Source organism: Centropristis striata, chromosome 13 (genome assembly GCF_030273125.1).
Source record: "Centropristis striata isolate RG_2023a ecotype Rhode Island chromosome 13, C.striata_1.0, whole genome shotgun sequence".
Taxonomy (NCBI): domain Eukaryota; kingdom Metazoa; phylum Chordata; class Actinopteri; order Perciformes; family Serranidae; genus Centropristis; species Centropristis striata.
The window spans coordinates 12,499,447-12,521,144 of NC_081529.1; the positions used below are offsets into that span (position 1 = coordinate 12,499,447).

The 21,698-nt window shown below is 39.3% G+C and overlaps 1 protein-coding gene across 9 annotated transcripts in view; it reads right to left on the reverse strand.

The window, feature by feature from the left end:
* The window catches only part of cacna1aa (calcium channel, voltage-dependent, P/Q type, alpha 1A subunit, a), a 145,943-nt gene that overhangs the window by 97,717 nt on the left and 26,528 nt on the right, over positions 1-21,698 (reverse strand). For all 9 annotated transcript variants that reach the window (XM_059347446.1, XM_059347449.1, XM_059347451.1 and 6 more), the window contains exons 2-4: positions 13,200-13,305; positions 12,777-12,916; positions 180-271 (exon numbers count right to left, since the gene is read on the reverse strand). In XM_059347446.1, coding sequence (XP_059203429.1) covers positions 180-271; positions 12,777-12,916; positions 13,200-13,305 — 338 coding nt within the window. The remainder of the gene's footprint in view (positions 1-179; positions 272-12,776; positions 12,917-13,199; positions 13,306-21,698) is intronic.

The following is a 21,698-nucleotide window of genomic DNA, read 5'->3' on the forward strand; positions in this document are numbered from 1 at the left end:
TATGCAGAACAACACAGAAGCTGCATAAAACCTTGACACAAAATGCTTCACTGTGCTATTTTGATCCTTTAATAAAATCTGAAACCGGTCTGCACTTAAAGAAATGTAATTTTCTCAAATAGAATAACACACAGAAGGCAGGATGGTTACAAAAAACTGACAAACAATTGAAGACTTACTGGGAATTCCGGACACCAGTTTGAGGGGTCTCAATACTCGCACAGCCCTGAGGGTCCGCAAGTCGAAATCTGAACCCACAGTGGACAGGATCCTAAAAGGAACAGAGACAATTACACAAAAGGCAATGTGCAAAGGCAATCAATATTTAAGCTATTTAGGCTTGTCACTGTCAGTCAGCCTCACTCCTTCACACACTTTTACAAACACACACTTTAATTCAGCCCCCATGCCAGGTCATTACAAGCAAGTGGGCGAGCATCGTACAGTATGTAAATCCTGTAAGAGCTGAGCTGATCAATAGAGCTGACAAGTGAAGTAGGACAGAGGAGTGTATCAGGGCGAGAAAGGGATGGGCTGAAGGGACGGTGTTTTGTAACAGGATGACAGAGGGACTATAAAATAAAAAAGGAGGGATGGAGTGATGAGGAGGAGGGGGAAGATGGGAGGACAAAGAGGGAGGAGAGACAGGAGTGAACGTCAGAGGCATGGAGAGACAGAGAGAGAGAGAGGAAGCACTGACAGATGGTGAGAATCAGAGATGCTGACTTGCTTATTTCTACCTATTTTTATTCATGGTACGTGTAAAATGTTGCTCCTCGGCCGCGAGACTGCAGAGTAAACGCGTTGTGTTGTGTGTGACGGCACCTGTATCACCACTTCTCATCTGAATAAAGACTGGTAAACAGCATGTGTGTGTATGTGTGTGCTTCAGATGTTCCCTAGTGCCGCCAGACTTCCAGTCAGTCCCCTCGTCTGACGCACACTGTGAATCATCCTTCTTCTCACTTCTCTCTCTCTCTCCCTCTCTTTCCGTCTCTCTGACACATTTCCACTTTCCTCTGTTCCACTAAGAGGCCCAGTGACACAGCAGAGCCTTAATCACAGGTTTGAAGTCAGCCTGCTTTGCTTGGAAACCTATAAAACTGGCAAGATGGGAAAAGTAACACCGACCCAGGATCTATGGATGAATGCTGGATTGAATTATCAGGAAGCCCCCACCCCCGGTGGTATTTGCTACATCACTACAGTAGGCCTTGCAATGGCGTTGTGTGATATCAAAGGCCTCATCAGAGGCTGACTTGTAACTGAGAGGTTCCTGGTTGGGTCAGGAGGCGCTACTGTACTTCAGCTGTGCGTGGAGCTAAAACATTTTGGCACATGTGCCCTTTAGCGATTCACTGAACCCAACACTCTGACATGTCCTAAGTATGCGGCAACCTCCGGATCTGAGCATGGAGGGGGCGCTAAGTTTGGCTGCAAAAACATTTCTGTCCATTCATTTCAGTGCAAAATGAGAAAACTTTTCACTTGATTGATTACCTCAGAAAATGTTTTTAGGACAACACTATGGTCTCAGACTCCATCTACGTTCCAACCCTCACCTATGGTCACAAACTTTGGGTAGTGACCGAAAGAGCAAGATCGCGGATACAAGCGGCTGAAATGAACTTCCTCCGTAGGGTGGCTGGGCTCAGCCTTAGAGATAGGGTGAGGAGCTCAGACATCCGGAGGGAGCTCGGAGTAGAGTCGCTGCTCCTTCGCGTCGAAAGGAGTCAGCTGAGGTGGTTTGGGCATCTGGTAAGGATGCCTCCCGGGCGCCTCCCGTTAGAGGTGTTCCGGGCGCGTCCAACTGGTAGGAGGCCCCGGGGAAGACCCAGATCACGGTGGAGGGATTATATCTCTCTCCTGGCCTGGGAACGCCTCGGGGTCACCCAGGAGGAGCTGGACGTTGTGGCTGGGGAGAGGGACGTCTGGAATGCCCTGCTTAGCCTGCTGCCCCCGCGACCCGGCCCCGGATAAGCGGAAGAAAATGGATGGATGGATGGACTATGGTCTCAATCACTAGTAAAACATCTTCTTCAAGACAATTTGATGTTAATAGTTCTAATAATGGCCCCATTTAAAAGAAAATAGAAGATAAAGAATCGTATGATTTGGGGTGTGGCTACCTTTGATTGACAGGTCACTAACAAGGCGAGCCATCATCAGGAGAGAAGCAGAGCAATGTGTATCCAAGGCAACGTGTCAATAAAGTTATATATAACTTTATACGGATATAAAAAAGGACGTTTAGCGGTTTGGTCTCATAACTTTGACCCTTTCACTGTATTTTCACTTAATGTTTTGTTCAGTGAAAATGTATTGTTCAGCGTTTGGTTGGAGTAACAGACACTCCAAGGAGTCACTGGTCAGTTTTCTGAGGTCAGTAACATACATTTTGTTTTTGTTTTTTTGCTAGCCAAAACTAACATCCCAGTTAATGCTCCAGTTAATGCTAACATGAATTAGCAGTGACTTCTCTCAGTCAGGTTGAGGGGTAGAGAGGCTGTAGTCAGTGATCAGATCCCTCTCACTCCTCCACAGTCCAAATATGGTCTGCTCCCCGTATCGGAAACAAGATGGAGACGCAAGATGGTGATGAGTGTAACGCTGAATTCGATACTTCCAACGGGCCACAAACCAATGGGTGACGTCACGGTGACTACGTCTATTATTTATATACAGTCTATGGTCCTAAGACATACAAGGCACTCAGATAGAGAACTGGAAGTAATATTTAAATAAAAGCTAAACTTGGGCCATTGTTGTTCACTTTTCTTACTCATGCACTCTTTCATATATAACCTACATAATTGTGAGCCAGGAGGCGCAGCTTATTATGACCGAGCAGCATTCTCTGGGCTCGAAATGTGAAGCCAATGCAGAAGTGCTAAACTTGCCAAAGAAAATCACCCTGCATCTAACTCGATTTCTTACCTCAGTACAATTTTTCATGAGTTTATGGTCTCAATTGCTAGTTTCAAGTTATCCAATACAGCATGATGTTCATTATGTAAATTAAAGTCCCCCAGGGGGTGCCACGGGGGTCGTGGAAATGTTGATATATGTTTTTAATATGTCTTTTAATATATATGTCTTTAAAAACTGAAGCCATTGAATATAATGAATAAACAGGCCCAACAAAAGAGAAAAATATGTTTTATGACAGAAATAATGAGGATTGTTGGTAACAGGAGAGAAAAAAATATTATTAATTATTAATACAAAATAAGGAAAATATATTAAGAAGCTGTATGTTTGATTTTTAGATATATCATAATGTACACATTATTTTAAAAATAAATTGCAACAGGGGGGTCCCCGCTAGAGGCTAATGCTATAAAGCAGGGTATATTTAGGGTGGGGCTACCTTATGACCTACTGAATGGTAGAGGTGTGAATCAGCAGAGGCCCCATGATACAATTTTATCCCGATACTTGAGTCACGATACGATATCATTGCGATTTTAAGCATTTTGCGATATGGTGAGTATTGCAATACCATATATCATATTTTCAAAGAAGAGAAAATTCTCAGTGTATTCATTTCACTTCAGTCTTTTTATTTCTCCGCAAACAACAAAGTATTCAGTCAAAATGAACTTACCGGTAACTGCTATTAAACATGTATGGATGACAACAACTGCAGCATTTTATCAAACTTTCCTCAACTTTAAGCTTCACTTTTTTAGAATGAAACTGTAAAATGAAAAAATACGGTGAAAATACTGACAGCCTGACAGCCTAATCGCTAAATATCGATACTTTCCCGCCATAATTCGATATAATATTGCCACGCAAAATATCACGATACAATGCTTTATCGATTTTTCCCCCCACCTCTACTAAATGGACTGCACTTTTCTAGTGACCACTCAAAGCACTTTAACACGACAGACGGTGCTCATTCATCCATTCACACACACACATTCACACACTGGCGGCCAAGGCTACTCTACATGGTGCCACCTGCCACCATCAGGAATTCATTAGAGCACCGATGAACACAGCATCGGGAGCAATTTGGGGATCAGTATCTTGCCCAAGGACACTTCGACATGTAGACTGCCATGGTCAGGGATCTAGCCACCTGCCTTCCGATCAGTTGTCGCCCGCTCTACCATCTACCTTGGCACATGCACTGTGTGTTTTTGTAAGAACTTTTATTCTTTCCTTGTGTGCTTTTAGTTCATCAATCTTAACTGTAACACTGTCGCTTAAAATGTGAAGTGTTGTTTAGTGTTTGTTTGGACTAAAAGACAATATAAGGAGCAAGGTCATAATAGTTTTGGATTTTTCATTAGTTTTAGTTTTAATTTCGTTGTGATTTTTTGTTTTCAATTTCAGTTAGTTTTACTTCATTTTTAGAGTGAGTTTGCTAGTTTTAATTATTTTTTATTTCTTGGAAAATGCTTAGTTTTAGATTAGTTTTTATTAGTTTTAGTGTTAGTTTTAGTTTTTTGTAATGGGGTATTTTTTGGGTATCAGATTAAAAAAAGTCACAATAAATGTTGCCTTTATTTCCTTTGTCTGATCCATCTCAGCCCCAATAAGTTTATCAAGTCATAAATCCAGATAAATTAAATAGATTTCATATCAACCAAAAAGGTTTACGTATGAATAAAGTTGACAAAGACGAAAACGAAGGACATTTTCACCATAATTTTAGTTCGTTTTGGTTAATTTTGTAACCACACAATACAGTTTCAGTTAGTTATCGTTTTTTAAAACATTTAGTTTCAGTTAGCGAAAATGTTTTTTCAATTCTAGTTTTCGTTATTTCATTAGTTTTCGTTAACTATAATAATCTTGATAAGGAGTCTGTGCTAGCTAGCCACTAGCTAGCTAGCAGAAATGTTAGCTGATGTAGCATCATTCCAGCACACGCCCTGGTTGCAAAAAAAACAATATGAGGCATTAAAACTGGAGTCCAAAAACCAGTGGGAGACAGTTCTGCACTTCAAGTCTAAGCTTAAAGCATACACTTTAAATGGAGGTGCATGTATGAGAAAGCAATTTTGGTGGAACACTTTGATGCTGCTGATAGTTGGAGTTTTCTGAAAGGAATAACCTGCATATCTTACTGCAAATACAGCAGACTTGAACAAACACACACACACACACACACACACACACACACACACACACACACACACACACACACACACACACACACACATTGTCATTTACAGGTACATGGGAAAAGTCTGTCGTGAGTATGTTTGCACCATTGAAAAAAGAATTATATACAATATGTAATGTGATGTATCTCTGTGATGCAGCCATGATTACAGTAAAAATGCTGATAACGATGATGATGATGATGATGATGATGATGATGATGATGATGATGATGATGATGATAATGATGATAATGATGATGATAACATTGACGATGATGCTGATGGCAACACTGAAGAATTCAGTTTCTAAACAGCATCCGCCGTCACAAACAGTGTCAAGCCGATGAGGCAGTTCCTCATTCACACCGTCTCCACGGTTACTGGGCCCTTTCTCATTCATAAGTGTTTCCATGGCAACAGGGACCTTGGCTCATTGATATAATCTCTGTATCACCTTGGTAACAGGGCCATGGGAGGAGCCTGATTGATTGTTTTTTCCCTCTTTCTCTTCTCTCTATAATGTAAATGTATCACAACTCACACAGACAAACACACATGTGCACACACATACAGAAATAGACACATGTATGACAAAAAAGTGCACACAGACACACATCTGCACAACAAAAAGGCACTGGTTGGAGATCAAACATACTGAGTGAGAATAATTTTATTCACATATGCACACTAGAAAGTAGGTCATTTGGAATAACCAAAGGAGAAGTATTTTTTTCCTTGGCAGGGACAGAGATGCTGCCTACAGTACATCTTACACAATAATACACACACAGGTAAACACACCTGCACTGTATGCAGAGGAACACAAATGATTCAGGAGAATCACATTAAGCAATATTGCTATTACACAATCTCTCCACCGGCCCGTTCTCATGGGACACCAACACATTATACAAACACAATCTTTTTAGCCCGCTCTCTCTTGCTTTCCTGCTGACTTCAGCTAAATGTGGCTAATTATCTCTGTCCACATCACTGACCAAATCCCTTCATCTCTTCTCCAAACTCACTTCTCTTGTCTCCCTCATTTCCTGTATTACCATGATTCATCTATTTCATATATCTGCATAACTAGAAATGCTTTCTCATAACAACGTTACACCCTATATCTGCAAGAAAAGGTGTTAATATGCTATTTTTTCTTCTGATGATGTTACATTTATCATTGTGTAGCATCAAAGAAACTGGAAGGTGAATAAAATGTCAGTACAACTCTAAACAATGGCAGAACTGATGGCAGTGCCTTCTGTCCTTTACAGTATTTATCTAAATGACAGTTGCTCTGAGTTGCAATCATTTTTCACAATAACCTCAAAACTGGGAGACTCTCAGAGAACATGATTTCATAATCCTTCAAAAATAACAAAGGAGATTTACAGAGGCTATTTTTTAAGCTAAAGATCAGCCATTATTCTAAATGTTATTCTTCCCATATGAACATAGATTTAGCAACTTTCAACTTCAGCTGACAAGGTCACTAATAAGACCTTCCTTGCTTCCTTCCCTCACTTCCCTGTACCAGTCGTATCTAATCAAAAGCTAAACGAGGGTGCAAGAAGGAGGAACGGAGTGGAGGATGCAAGGCAAGACTGGCTGTAAACTAAGGGTAATTGGACTAATAATCAATAATGGGCATAAAAACAACTAGCTTATTCCCAGAGCCAAATCACTCAGGCAATTTACTACAAGACATAGGTCAACACACACACACACACACACACACACACACACACACAGGCACAGAAACAAGGGTGCACACAAATCTGCTGATATCCAGCAAGGGTCTGGAGTGGATAGCTAATTTATTCAGACATGTTAAGTGCCATTTGTGTTTGTCTCTGTATGTGTCGCGGAAGCAACTGCACAAGGATTGAGTAGGAAATGGAAAGGAATGTTTGAAGTGGAAATGTGTGTGTGTGTGTGTGTGTGTGTGTGTGTGTGTGTGTGTGTGTGTGTGTGTGTGCATTGGTCACTGTGCTATCAAAGGTTTTATCCAGGGGTGGGTAGAAAGGCCAAGTAGCCTTTCATCTTCAAAGAGCCGCACTGCTAAAAAAAACACAACCCCCATTCATAGAGAGCAAAACAAAGAATGAGTGTGATGTGTGAGTGTAAAATGTACTGACTTCAGTCAGTGTACATAATATTATGAGAATGTACAGTACATATTCTCTGTCTGTCTGTACATCTTGCTGCAGCTTCCTGCTTTATTGAAATATAGTAACAACACAGCTGTCAATGTGAACTTCTTAAATTGTAAAAAAAAATTAACTTGTAGTTTTCTTACAGATCCAACATGGCTGCGGCGGACGCCAAGCTCTCTTTGGATCTAGCTGTAGACATTGTTCTAGATAGTTTAGGGCCAAAGTTTTTTTTTAAAGAAGAACAACGTTTGGCTTTACACTCCTTTATCACCACCAAAAAGGATGTTTTAGCCTTGCTGAGAAACAGGATTTGGCAAAAGCCTAATCTACCAACTAGCCCCGTTAGTGGCTAAGCTAATGGGGTTAAGCGAGACCCGGGTCATTGCGGTATTGTACAGACATTTGGTCTCCAGACTATTTCTCATTTGTGATTAGTCTGGTGTTAGCCAGGCTATACGTTAACCAATTCAGACATTGGCCACTAGTCCACATGTTTGCAGGTATTTTTAACATGTACCTCTTTCTATAGGTTTTGGCTTTTCATCAACGCTGAAAACGGAGCTCTTGTAAAAACTAATTTTAGGGTGAAGATGTTCAGTAACTTAATTTTCACTGGGCACTGTTTCACTGTTGTCTCCTTTCGTGCAATTGCAGACATGGCAAAACTAGTGTTGGTTCTAATCTTGCTAACATGATTTATTTTTTACAAACAAATGTATAGTTGATTACTATATTAAGGCACAGAGGCATCAGAATTCTCTATGGAGTGATAAATACGCCATTGTAGCCATGCAGTTAGCCTTCCTGCAATAGCTTTTTTTTTCAGGCTTTTAATGGGTCATCATCTTCTTTTGAAAACATAGCTTTAGGTTTAGGGTTTTATCGTCGCCTGTTGGTTTGGCATACATTTGACAGCACTTGAGTGGATTTTTTTTAAAACAAAGGAGGGGGAAAAAAAACTGTGTACTTTTGGACTAGGCCATAGTGTCATTCCTACTCCCATTGACTTTTCATGGTGTGCCCAGACTGAATTGTCGCTTCTTGTACCATACATCCACAATACATCACATTTTAGCCACATTCCTTGCACCAGACATTCTGACAAACCATTTTTGGTGCAATCATATTGATAACACTATCCATTTTATGTTGAATGCAGGAATCAGTCTGGTGGAGCCGTGATCACCCTGAGGCCAGCAGATCCAACAGATCTATTGATGCTGATGCTGATTGTAGTGTATAGCAAGGACACTGTGAAAATATTGGCATGCAGCCTCAAGAAAGAGTCCAAATACTTTCAACCCACACAACGATGCCCACGTCTGAAAACCTAAATCAGGAAGTTATAATTCTGAGATGATGGGTTATTATTGCAGATATAGACTTTCCTCTCATCTGGACATTAACTGCAAAAAAGGTGTGTCTAAAAACAAGATAAAAACACTGCTGCATAGACAGAGAATTTCACTTGACAAGATTTCTTAAATTAAGATTGTTAAATCTAGAAATAAGCATGTTGAATGCTTAAAATAGAAATTAACTCTTCAAACTCTGATTACTTAACTGCTGTGTCATGCCTGTGACTTTCACTGTCAAAATATAAGATTTTTTATTATAAAACACGGAGGGGTGGGGTTTGGGGGGGCTGTCTTCCTTCCTTCTGTTCTCCTTCCTCCTCTCTACATCTTGCTACTTCCTGCTGTCTCTCTGACACTCATCTTCTCACTCCTCTTCTCTTTTACAGTCACTCTGTTGTGCCACGCTGAGATGAGCTTGGCTTCCTGATTGCTCTTATTAAAGCATAAGGACATACTGCCAGACTGAATGCTCACTCACTCACTGTGTGTGTGTGTGTGTGTGTGTGTGTGTGTGTTTGTGTGTCTGTGAGTCCGTGAGTGTGTGTGTGTGTGTGTGTGTGTGTGAGAGAGAGAGAGAGAGAGAGAGAGAGAGAGAGAGAGAGAGAGAGAGAGAGAGAGAGTAGAGGGGGGTAATCACCAGTTATCCTGGTGCTTTGTCAGCAAAATGCACAAGGTTTACATAACCCATTAAGCTCTCCAAATTACCACATGCATGCACACAAACATGCAATGACCTCAACATTATAATGTGTGCCAACACTCCCACACAACCATTTCATTAGACATAGCACTAGCCTGTAGTAACACTGTTTAACTACATTAATTGTAAAAAAAAAAAAAAAAAAAAAAGAAAGAAAAGAAAACCATGCAGTTAAAATCAGAAACTGGCATCAAAAAACAATTCTTAACCCATTCCTTTTGTGGTTTTGTTAACTGAAAGCATTCTTACACTAACAATAATATATTCATAGGCATTTAATACAGATCTTCCTCTTTTCACTGACTGATCACTTATGCAACCGCAGCCATGTAAATTGCATTAATCATTTAACAAAAACTGCACCCATGCACCAGCATGTGACAGTTTTAAGCATATCGTCACACAGCCTGCAATACTTACATAAGGAAGATAGTATGTTAAAAGAAGGGATGTTATGTGTCATATGGATGGATGGATGGATGGATGGATGGGTTAATTGGGAAAATAGAAGTATCTGGCTGAGACATCATTGCAACATTTCTGTCAATCCTACTGATTATCTGTTTACTCCTGTCCTTTTCTGATCTAATAAGCATTTGCATTAGGGCTGCACGATTATGGCCAAAATGATAATCACTATTAATCACGATTATTCATCATGTTAGGGAAAACATCTGTATTTTTATTGCACTACTTTTAAACAAACAATAGGAACTGTTAGCCTATTAGCAATTTGCCGACTGGACGATAAGGGGTTAACATCCCTTCCGGCTCTGCAGCTGGGAGAGACTGCTGCAGGAGGACTGTGCTGCTTCGTCTTGTTCTTACTCTTCTTAACGAGCCTCCAAAAGTCTCCAATAACACCAGAAAAAGTCGCTGGATTTGTTGGCAGTCGCTTTCTTGAAAAACAGTCGCTAAAGGGGTCTGAAAAGTCACTTAATATAGCAACAAAGTTGCTAAGTTGGAAACACTGCTTTGCCGGCTTTTACAAATGACGCGTGTTGTTGTGGCATCCAGTACTACGTCACATCCTGCTTAGCACTGGCTCGTTATTTATTTAGGCAACTACATGAAACCTTAACTATGCGTTCGCCCCCTGGTGGTTGGTGGACTACTGGTGTAGAAAGTGTTTGATTAGATATGCAGGAGAGCCACATTTTAAAATGGAAATATGGCCGACGATCAGGTTATTTTAATCGGGGTGGCCAAAATCGATTAAAATTTAAAATTTTTATTAAAATTCGATTAATTGTGCAGCCCTAATTTGCAACTCCATCATTCTTATCCTATCATTTGTCTTAACTCACCCTCATTGCCACCTTTCTATCATATTACTCTGGCTGCATCCCGTTTCTTCCCATTACCCTTGCTTTCACCTTGTCATTGAGTGTTCGTATTAAATATTATGGTGGTCCTATATATAACTTTACTCACTGAAAAACTGTTTAGCCCTTTCCTCTCTTTACAAAGGAAGCTAAACACATTTCAGTGTTTATTGCATGGTCCCAGTTTTGCTGTTAAAGGTGTTTAACTTTCGATTGGAGTCCTATTTGATGTTGGTGTTATTGCACTGCAAACCCTTGCTTTTTTTTGGAGGTGAGGTGAGGTGGTCTGTTGCCTCCCTTGCTTGATGCCCTTCACTTCCTGCACTCTTAATTTGTCTCTTTCCATTCATTCCCATTGCTTCTCTGTCTTTATTTAGCTCCTGCACCTGTGAGGTTTTTCTACATCCTCTCTTCAAACCTTCTATTCAGCACCGCTTCCCTCTGTGCCGCCCTACCCCCTCTGTCTCTGTGTATATTGTGGTGACATTTGTTCACTACCCAGGCTGCTGGCTGCCTGCAGCTCTGCTCTGTGATCTGACTGCTGCTTTGCCCAGAATGGGGCCATTCATTAGGGCAAAGGAGCAAGGAGAAGACACACACATACAAGTACATGTACAAACACACACTGAAGACACATGACAAACTGCTTCATTTTCAGTCTTAGTTGAATAAGAAATTAGAAAAGCTATTATGACCTTGTGTGTGTGTGTGTGTGTGTGTGTGTGTGTGTGTGTGTGTGTGTGTGTGTGTCTTGAGTGTTCACGCAGGTACATACTCAGCATGTACAACCCTGATTCCAAAAAAGTTGTGACATTTGGTTGTAATGAAAATCTCTTAAAACCCACCTGCCCGCCAGCAGGTAGAGTAAGGGTTCAGTGATGGAAAACGTAATCAGACCCCTTACTTCAGTAAAAGTACTAATACCACACTGCAGCATGACTCCACTACAGTAAAAGTCCTGAATTCAAAACTTACTGAAGTAAAAGTACAAAAGTATCAGCATCAAAATGTACTTAAAATATCACAAGTAAAAGTACTCGTTATGCAGAATGGACCCACTCAGATTGTTACGTATGTATTCCAAATATATTATTGTATTATTATTTTTGATTAATTTATGTAAGCAGCATTTTAATGTTGTCAAGGTAGGGCTCATATTAACTACTTAATATAATTGCATGCGGTTTAATCTATAAACATGTGCCATCATTTTAAATTTAGCATATTTTTTCATTTTAAATCTTGACCTGAAAAGTAACTACAGCTGGCTGTTTAATGTAGTGGAGTAAAAAGTACACCATTTGCCGCTAAAATGCAGTGGAGAAGAAGTATGAAGTTATATACAACTCAAATTTTTACCTAAGCACAGTACTTGAGTAAAAGTACTTAGTTACATTCCACCACCGGTAGGGTTGGACCTTGTTTATTTTAACTGATGTTTCCGTTCCTATTAAGCTCCATGCAAAACAAGCACAACTGCAGAAACCAAAAGATGTTGCCTTTCTAATGAAGCCTCATACATATTATTTGGCCTTACAGTTCTTCTAATATAAGCTCTGGCATAATCCGTGTTTCCACTAGGGGGGGAAAGTGTCCACCGGGAAAGTCTCAGGCCACACCCTCTGAAAAGTCCGCTCACTCTGCGTGTCTCCACTACAAGTTAGCCCCCAAAGGAATTTAGAGACTCTGGAGGTGACATATGGTTTTCACCATGTCTAACTGTGCACAACGTCAGCAGCTGAAAGCAGCATGGCTAATTATGCACAGAGTCTCCCTGATCATAAACAAAGTGATTGTGAATTAACGACATGGCTAACTGTGCACAGAGTGTCTGGTGCTTGTTGTAAACAAACAGAGATCGCTAAGTGAACACCTCCTGTAGCAGCAGCACATACAAACTGTATTGCTACAGAGCTAACTGTAGCTAACCATCGCTAACTGCCGCTAACGGCGGCTCTTCTTAACAAGCCCACTCCTTCTTACCCTTCTTAACGAGCCGCTAACGAGCTGCTGGATTTGTCTCCAGTCGCTTTCTTGAAAAAAGTCGCTAAGGGGGTCTGAAAAGTTGTGTGTGTTTGTGCTCGGCTCGTGTCTATTTGCTTGCCACTCACCCTGTGAGCACCACCACAAAGTCCATGACGTTCCATCCATTTCTCAGGTAGGAGTTCTTGTGGAAGGCGAAACCAAGCGCCAGAATCTTTATTCCAGACTCAAAACAGAAGATCCCTATGAAGTACGGCTCTGTATCATCCTGAGGAGAGACACAGGAAAGCAAGAGGGATGGAAAAAACAGAAAGCGCTGGATGAGTTTGTGTTCAGAAGAAGCATTTTCATAAATATGTCAACTTCAGTGTAGTTATGTAGAAGAATTAGTCTTTTCTAACTTCATAAATGTTTTGAATTGAACATAACATTTGACTATTTCCTTTTTACTCAGTAGCTGCATGCATCTCCACTAAAATAAAACCAACACAAACCTGTGTTACCTGGATTTAATCATGGCTGACATACTGTATCATGCTTGTTTGACTTACCAGGCGCTCAGAGAGTGGCGTCTTGTCCCCATCAGGCAAATGTTGTTCCAGAGCCAAGACGATGCAGTTGGCAATGATGGTGGCGAGAATCATCCACTCAAATGGAGTAAGGAAGGTCAGTCAAGGAACAAACACTTCAGACACACTGAGACATACATCCAAAAAGTTTCTATCCCATTTAAAAAATACAGTTTTGAGCATAGTTATGGCATAATGTGCATCTGCTTTACAATATATTAGTCATAAGTAAATATTATTAGGTCACTGTACCTGTCTTCAAACATGTGTTTGCATTTGCATTAATATTGCTTGCTTGAAAACTGCCTGCTGGCAATCAGGGCTTTAATTTATCATGCCCATGAGTCACTATTGTCAACAATCTCACATTCAGTACATTTCAAAAGGCATCTATCTATGCTTGAAAAGGAAGAGCTGCTATATAGATTATTTACTACTATGTAGCATAAATAAATGGATTATGATCTTTTGAGAGATAACGGCTTGTTTGATTATTGTCTCTTAAATTAGTATGTCTGTACTTCTGTGAGCGTGCAAATTAGCCAGATGGCCCAAAACTTTAAGTTGCATACACAACTATTTTTTTTTGTCTTGTACTGTAAAAAATAAACACTTGGTCTGCTTCAATAGCAGTTTTGTAAACCTTACAAGGACTTTCTTTAGTTTAAAAAAACATTTACATTTACATTTAGTAATTTAGCAGACGCTTTTATCCAAAGCAACTTACAGGAAGAATAAAGCAAACAATCAAGGTATAGTGCAAAAAAAAAGAAACAATTACCTAATTGATATGCAAATGTGTGCAGCAAAGTACCACAAAAATCTAATCAGCATATTTACTCCATGGAGAGTTTCTATCATCTATTCTTTAGTTGCTGCATTTACAAAAATGTGGCCATGGAAAACAGGAAGTAGATGCAACTTAAATCTGCCATGGTGGCAGGACACAAAAAGCCCCAAATTGTTGAAAATATATCCACATTAATATCTAATTTAAAAAAACAACCCCCACACTGAGGACTGTTCTTGACTTTCATTTACTAATATATAAGACAAGTAAGGCTCTAACACTCTACATTAGCCCTCTGAAATCTTGGGCTATTATGTCAGTTAAAAATCTGTTAAAAAATCTTCACCATGCCATGTTGGTATCAGTTTTTTCAGCGTTACCTCACCTATATGTCCTGATAATTAGTTTTTAACTTTGACTTACTTGATACAAATTTTGAACCCAAAAGAAACAAAGGAAAACATAAAATCTGATCTTGAAAAATATGTTTCACACACATAATTTTAAATGTTGCAAATCTGAACACAGGTTACAAATATTACATATAACAGGTCAATGAGGATAATATCTAGTTCTACATTCTTATACTAAATATATTTGACATAATATCAGCTGAATATCATTAAAAAAAATCTGGCATGGAGTTTCAAGCCAGAACTTTAGAGGGAAGCTGATGTCAAGGCTCAATGTTGCTTCATTTTTATGTCTTCACGTCATGAAGAAGTAATATGCGGGTGGTTTCATGGACTCCAGAGTGTTAAGTGACAAAAGTATCTTATAATTAACATAAAATCACCACTCTCAGGTTAAAGGTAAAATTTCACGTGAAATTATGCAATTTTAATGCATGAGCGAGTCACAAAGACAGCCGGCCTATTGCTCAAATGGAACAATATGTGGCCTCTCACTGCTACTGCAGCCTGTTTACACAGACACACACACCAGCCATCATTATGAGTCAGTTAAATATGCTAAGTGTATGTTCTGGTAACACACCACCCACACAGACAAACAAAACAAACAAACACTAACACACAAGCAGACACAGGCTATATTAAAGTGTTGGTGTGTAACAGCATGCCTGGACACTGAGTGAGATTTATTGTGACATCACCGTTTGGCTCTATGTACATAACGTCTGAGGGCGAGTTCAGAGAAGGAGAGAGAGGCAAGTCAAATGAAAGAGGGAGTGTGTTATTGTACATCTAATTGTGTTTGTCACAATCTCTGTCTCTCTCTCTAACACACACACACACACACACACACACACACACACACACACACACACACACAGTGTTGTCTTCTTAAATCAATCCCCTTGTCTCGTTAAGGTCACAAGATGAATAGTTACATTTAAAGGAGAACGAGTGGAGAGAGAGTGACCAAGAGAGAGAAAGTGAAAGCAAATGTGTGAAGGAGATAAATGAGTAAGCAAGAGAGAGAGGGAGAGGAAGGAAAGTACAGAGGAAGAAAAGTGGAGGAAAGGAAAGAAATACAAGAACATGGAAACAAAAAAAGAGGAGTTTGACTTGCATATTTAACATTATTATTTGGTGCCGTATCATAGACATCTACAGCATATAAAGTGGGAATATACATTATGACTGGACTTTTTCTTATTATCCTATTGTATTTCATTCTATTCTATTCTATTCTATTCTATTCTATTCTATTCTTTCTCCTCTTCTTCACCTTTTTCCTACTTGCATGCTTCCTTTGGGAGCAGCCATTCCCATGATAGTGGGGAGGAGGGGAAAAATTGAACGGCAAAGAGGCAGAAAGGAAGCAGAGACTATTTATGGAAACATACATCATATGTGTGCATGTGTGAAACATGTCTTGTGTGTGTGTGTGTGTGTGTGTGTGTGTGTGTGTGTGTGTGTATGTGTGTGTGTATGTGTGTGTGCATGTGTATGTCTGTTTCCTCCCGTCATGATCAAGGGGAACTGAAAAACGTCTCTAGCCTGTTCCAAACCCACAATATATATGTGTGTGTGTGTGTGTGTGTGTAACTGTCTGTTTGACCGCTCTTTACTCACATGCACACATTACTCGAACACCCAGGGCACCACTCAATTAGCCTCCCTGCCCCTCAGCAATATGTGTGTATAAATGTGACTGTGTGTACATGTATATATGTATATGCACGTGTATGTGTCGGGTTGTCAGAGGGGAGGGTGTAGTTGACTGAAAAAGGGAGAGAGAGAGAGAGAGAGAGAGAGAGAGAGAGAAGGAGAGAGCAAAAGAGAGGAGCAAAAGAGAGGAGCAAAGAGACGGGGAGAAAGAAGGAGAGAGACTGATATAGAAACACAGGGACAAAGGGACAAATGTGTGTGTATGTTGTGTATTACAATTTCCCCTCACGAGGGATTACTGTTCAATGTGTGTGAGTGTGTGTGTGTGTGTGTGTGTGTGTGTATAATGATCGTTTTCATCACATTTTGTCCCTGCATTACGTTCCAAGGTGCCACATGATTTGCTCCCTGTATATTTATGGCAGCGTGTGTGTGTGTGTGTGTGTGTGCCTGTGTGTCTATAGAGTGCTGCAGGAATGAGTCCTAAAACGTGGAAATGAGTTAGCATTTTTGCTCTCCCGGTCCCCTCAATTCAAAGTCGATGGGTTTTTTGAACAAATTATTGGTTATCTTCCAGAAATCATAATCTTTTATTTGCCACACAGCTTATTTCCTGCATGAACCAAAAATCTAATGGAAATTAATTTTTTGTTGAGGGAACAAGGGTGATACTAACTTTGGGGTTGGCCTATAAAAAATATGTCATCACTGCAGCGCTCTATATGTGTGTGTGAAATATTCACACACCTCTGCACACACACGCACACAAAATTAAGAAAATGAACACTCTGCCATAAACCATTCAATAATGAATCTCCTCTTCCTTCTTCCACAATGGCTATATATAGCAACATGACAGAATTAAAAGCAAGGGAAGAATCAGCGGTGAGAGAGAAAGAGATAAAGACAGAGAAGAGAATATGTTGCTCTCCCACCCTTCATCTTTCTACACTGTAAAAAACAAACTGTTGTTTTTACGGTAAAAAAATGGCTGCTGTTTGCCAGAGCTTTATTTATATTACAGTATATTTTTGTTACAAACACAGTGCCAGAGTATTTTACAGTGGAGTAATGTATTAAAAAAAAATGTAAAAAAAACACTATTTTGGCTGATATATATTACGGTGTTTCATTGTTACTGAAACTGAATTAACACATTTATCATTTTACGGTCTTTTACTGTCATGGTTTAGCATTTTTTCACCGTAAAATCTACAGACATTTTTTACAGTGTAATGTTTTCTTTGTCCTCGCTCTCTTTCTCCCCGTTGCCTCCCCTGTGTTTCTCGCTCTGCCCGTTTTTCTGCATATGCTTGCTTTTTATTATCTGTCTAGGTGTGCGTCTGTGTGAGTGTACACTGTAATGGGGACAGTAGTAGGTCGTAGACGGAGATGTCTCGCCAACTAAAAGGGAAGTGAGGCCCTTAAAGTACACCACTGGAGCCAAATGACGCTTGCGCTTATACGTTAGGGCTGCACGATTATGGCCAAAATGATAATCATGATTATTTTGATCGATATTATAATCACAATTATTAATCACGATTATTCATCATTTTAGAGAACGCATCTGTATTTTTACTGCATTACTTTTAAACAAACAAGGCCGCCATTGTAAATAAGAATTTGTTCTTAATGACCTGCCTGGTTAAATAAAGGTGAATGAAAAATAGGAACAGTTTTTAGTGTGTGCACAGAGTGTCTGGTGCTTGTTGTAAACAAACAGAGATCGCTAAGTGAACACCTCCTGCAGCAGCAGCACATACACACTGTACTGCTACAGAGCTAACTGTTAGCCTACACTGTAAAACTCAACTTGTTGTTTCAACTTAAATATTTGAGTGTCCATGCTGCAAAATAATTTTATGTCAAGACAACAAAGACAACAGAGTTAACTCAAATGAATCTCGCTATTTGACTCAATATTTTAAGTTAAAGTGACTATTTGCACAAATCTTTGTTGTATTGAAAAGGAAAAATTAGTTATAATAAACATTGGGTCTTACAGTGTATTAGCAATTTGCAGACTGGACGCTAAGGGGTTAACATCCCTTCCGGCTCTGCAGCTGGGAGAGACTGCTGCAGGAGGACTGTGCTGCTTCGACTCATTCTTACTCTTCTTAACACGGGGGCCGGTGAGTAAGAACGAGTCTCCAAAAGTCTCCAATAACACCAGGAAAAGTCGGTGGATTTGTCTCCAGTCGCTTTTTTGAAAAATAGTCACTAAGGGGGTCTGAAAAGTCGCTAAACATAGCAACAAAGTTGCTAAGTTGGCTTTTACAAATGGCGCGTGTTGTTGTGGCGTCCAGTACTACGTCACATCCTGCTTAGCGTTCTATCTAATCAGTAACCAGGCTTTTTTCAGGGGAGAAAAACAGCCCCGCCCCCTGGTGGTTGGTGGACTACTGGTGTAGAAAGTAATTAATTAGATATGCAGGAGAGCCGCAATTTAAAATGGAAATATCGCCGATGCTCACGTTAATTTAATTGTGGCAGCCAAAATCATGATCACGATTAAAATGTGTTTAATTGTGCAGCCCTAATATACGTACCCTTGTGCTGGCCTTTTCTTCACCTTGTCCGTCACTGCTCCATGCAGTCTTCTACCTCCTCTGCTCCTCAGTAAAGCCCCTGTCTGTTCCTCACTGATGCATTTTTCTCTCTACCTGCCATGTTAAGCCTCATCTCTTTCTCCCATACAGTACCTCTCTGCCTTTATATCCCCATCTCCTCTTACATTCTCTGCTCTTCTGTTTCTGCCTCTGCCACTCTCTCCTTCCCATCTCTCCTCAGTCCACCTGTCTCTCATTGAGCCTGCCCATCAATCACGCCTATCTCTATCATGCCATCTCCATTCAATATCCAATGAGATGCTGCATCAGCAAACACACGAGGACACTGACAGCAAGAGACACAGTATGAGAGGGGATGAAGAAATAATAATAAAAAAAAAAAGGTTGGATAGGAGGGAAATATATGGAGGGCTAAATGAAAGAGAGAGGAGAGTAGGATAGAGAGAAATAGAGATAGAAATAAACTGTCCTGTGGGCACAGACGTGATTGAAAAGAGCGAGTGGTGAGGAATAAAAGCAAGAGAAAGAGGGAGGACGCAGCAAGCAGAGGGAGGAAAACAACAGTGAGGAAGAGGGAAGGGCAGAGACGAAGAGCATAGGAGTGCTGAATGAGGGATAAAGTGAGAGCATGACAGAGGGGTGTGAGAGTATTGCGGTATTTTCTTCTTCTGAGCAGTGTGCATGCTTTGTTGAAAGTAGGTTAGTGGCAGAACACACACACACACACACACACACACACACACACACACACACACACGCACACACACACACACACACACACACACACACACACACACACACACACACACACACACACACACACATATAGAGGGAGGGGGAATGAAAGGAAAGAGTGGGTGGGAGACTATACATCATACTGTCACATACAGTATGTATGTGTGCCACTGACACATGGCGGCTCTGTATAAAATCATGGCAGCCCTCCCATGCTTCCATACAGTGACACACTTCACACCTTTCCACACCACTACATGAGCATATGTGCATTTTTTTATATCTCACACATCTCTCAATTGGACTTCCTTAAATCTGACGCAGGATGCCAGGAAGTACACACGTATGAAGACCAGAGCCCGACAGATATATCGGTTGATAGATATTATTGACCGATATTAACCTCTGATACTAGTCAGGCGGCTTAGGACCAGATTTAAGAAGAATGGGGACACGCCGGACAAAAGCACCACATTTTTTCCACATGCTCTCTATCACTATAGGTTTCAATTTTTTGGTAGGAGCCCTTTCATCAAGATTGTGGATCGGAGATGGCAGCCATATGAAGTCTATGAGAACCAGTAAATCTTCCGAGCCACATAAAAGGTCAATCTTGGTGTCAAAATATACATTTTCTGTTAGGAAAAATGTATATACAAGATCTGACATGAGATGAAAGCTTTACCTTGATTTGTTTGGGCAGTGTACATTGAAGCTAATCTTTACTCTCCCGTGAACACAGATTTCCAACAATTTCAGCTCAGGATTCCCTGCTGCAGCACTTGAAAGAAGTTGCCTCCCAGTCTGAGCAAAAATGAACATATCTATTTGATCAAATAATCATCTAGTGATATTCTCAATAGCTTTAAATGATTTTTTGACCCAGAAAATGAATATTTTGACACCAAGATTGACCTTCTAAGTACGTAACCCATGTCGGTCGGGCTCGGATGAAAACATACACTCACATACACACACATTCTAGGGCTCTGCAATTCTATATAAGCAATTATAAAGACGAGATAGTGAAGATAGAATGATTATCATGCCCCAAGCATTCAAGAGGATTCTCTTGTGTTATAAATCCAGCGCACCCCTTCTTTTACAGCGATGCGCTTTCGCCCATGTTCACTGAGTTACCTACTGGAATATGTTTAAAAAATGGGTAACACTTTACAATAACCAACTAAGTGATGTTTATAGATGGTTTATAGACCAATTATTAACCATTTACAAAGTGCTATACATATTTAATCTTAAAATGTGTTAACCAATTTCTTAAATGTTTATGAATCATTTCAAAATCATTAACATTCTTAATATGGTGTTAAAAATGTTAAAATGAGTGCAACTAAACTATTAATTATAATTTAATTGTTTATTAATGGTAAAGTAACTATAAACTTACATTAATATACCATCTATTTGTCATTTATAAATGATGTAGCTAGTTAAACATTAATAAATTATGTATTTACCATTCCAAATGGCCTATATACGGTTTATAAATGATGATCAAACATTAAAAAAAACCCATCTGTTTACCATTTATAAATTATGGTTATTGTTAAGTGTTACCAAAAAATGTTTTATCTAAATGTTTGACCTTGTTTTTAAATGTAATTAAAAAATGTTTAATCTTACATTATTTATGTAAATGTATATATCTATATATATTTTCTTTTTCAAAACGAAAGTTCAAGAAAATTCATTATTAAAAGAAAAGAAAATAATGCATCACATTTCCAAAGTCGACTAGCAATCATGTTAAATCATTATGATATCAATACTGACCAGAATTATCACAATGGGTGATTCCCATTAACATGTTACAGCTCATAGCAAATCCAAGAGCATTGAATACATATTTTGTTTGACCCTTTATAACATATACAATCTAAAGTCACTGTTTAATATGAATTTATAATCTATTTTTAAAAAATGAAATGTATTTTTTGACATTTTTAGAGACACTGTGAGCAAAATTTATTACCGTACCAAATTTTTAAATAGCAATAAAAAAACAACAAAAGGTTTTTTTTGTGTTTTTTTTTCTTGCTCAAGAGTAGCTTGTATCACCCAAATGTTTTATTAATTTTATAAAAATATATACATATTTTGATGCAAACGATTCAATCATTACTGTAACATTTTACCATTTTTTCTCAACAATTTGCATTCAGATTTTGTTCTTTATGCATTGTTAAAAAACATTATATTTGATTATATTCTGTTAAATTATACATTTTTAAACAAATGTATATTTATTTTTTATAAAGTTTATTAAATATTTATTGTAAATAAGTGT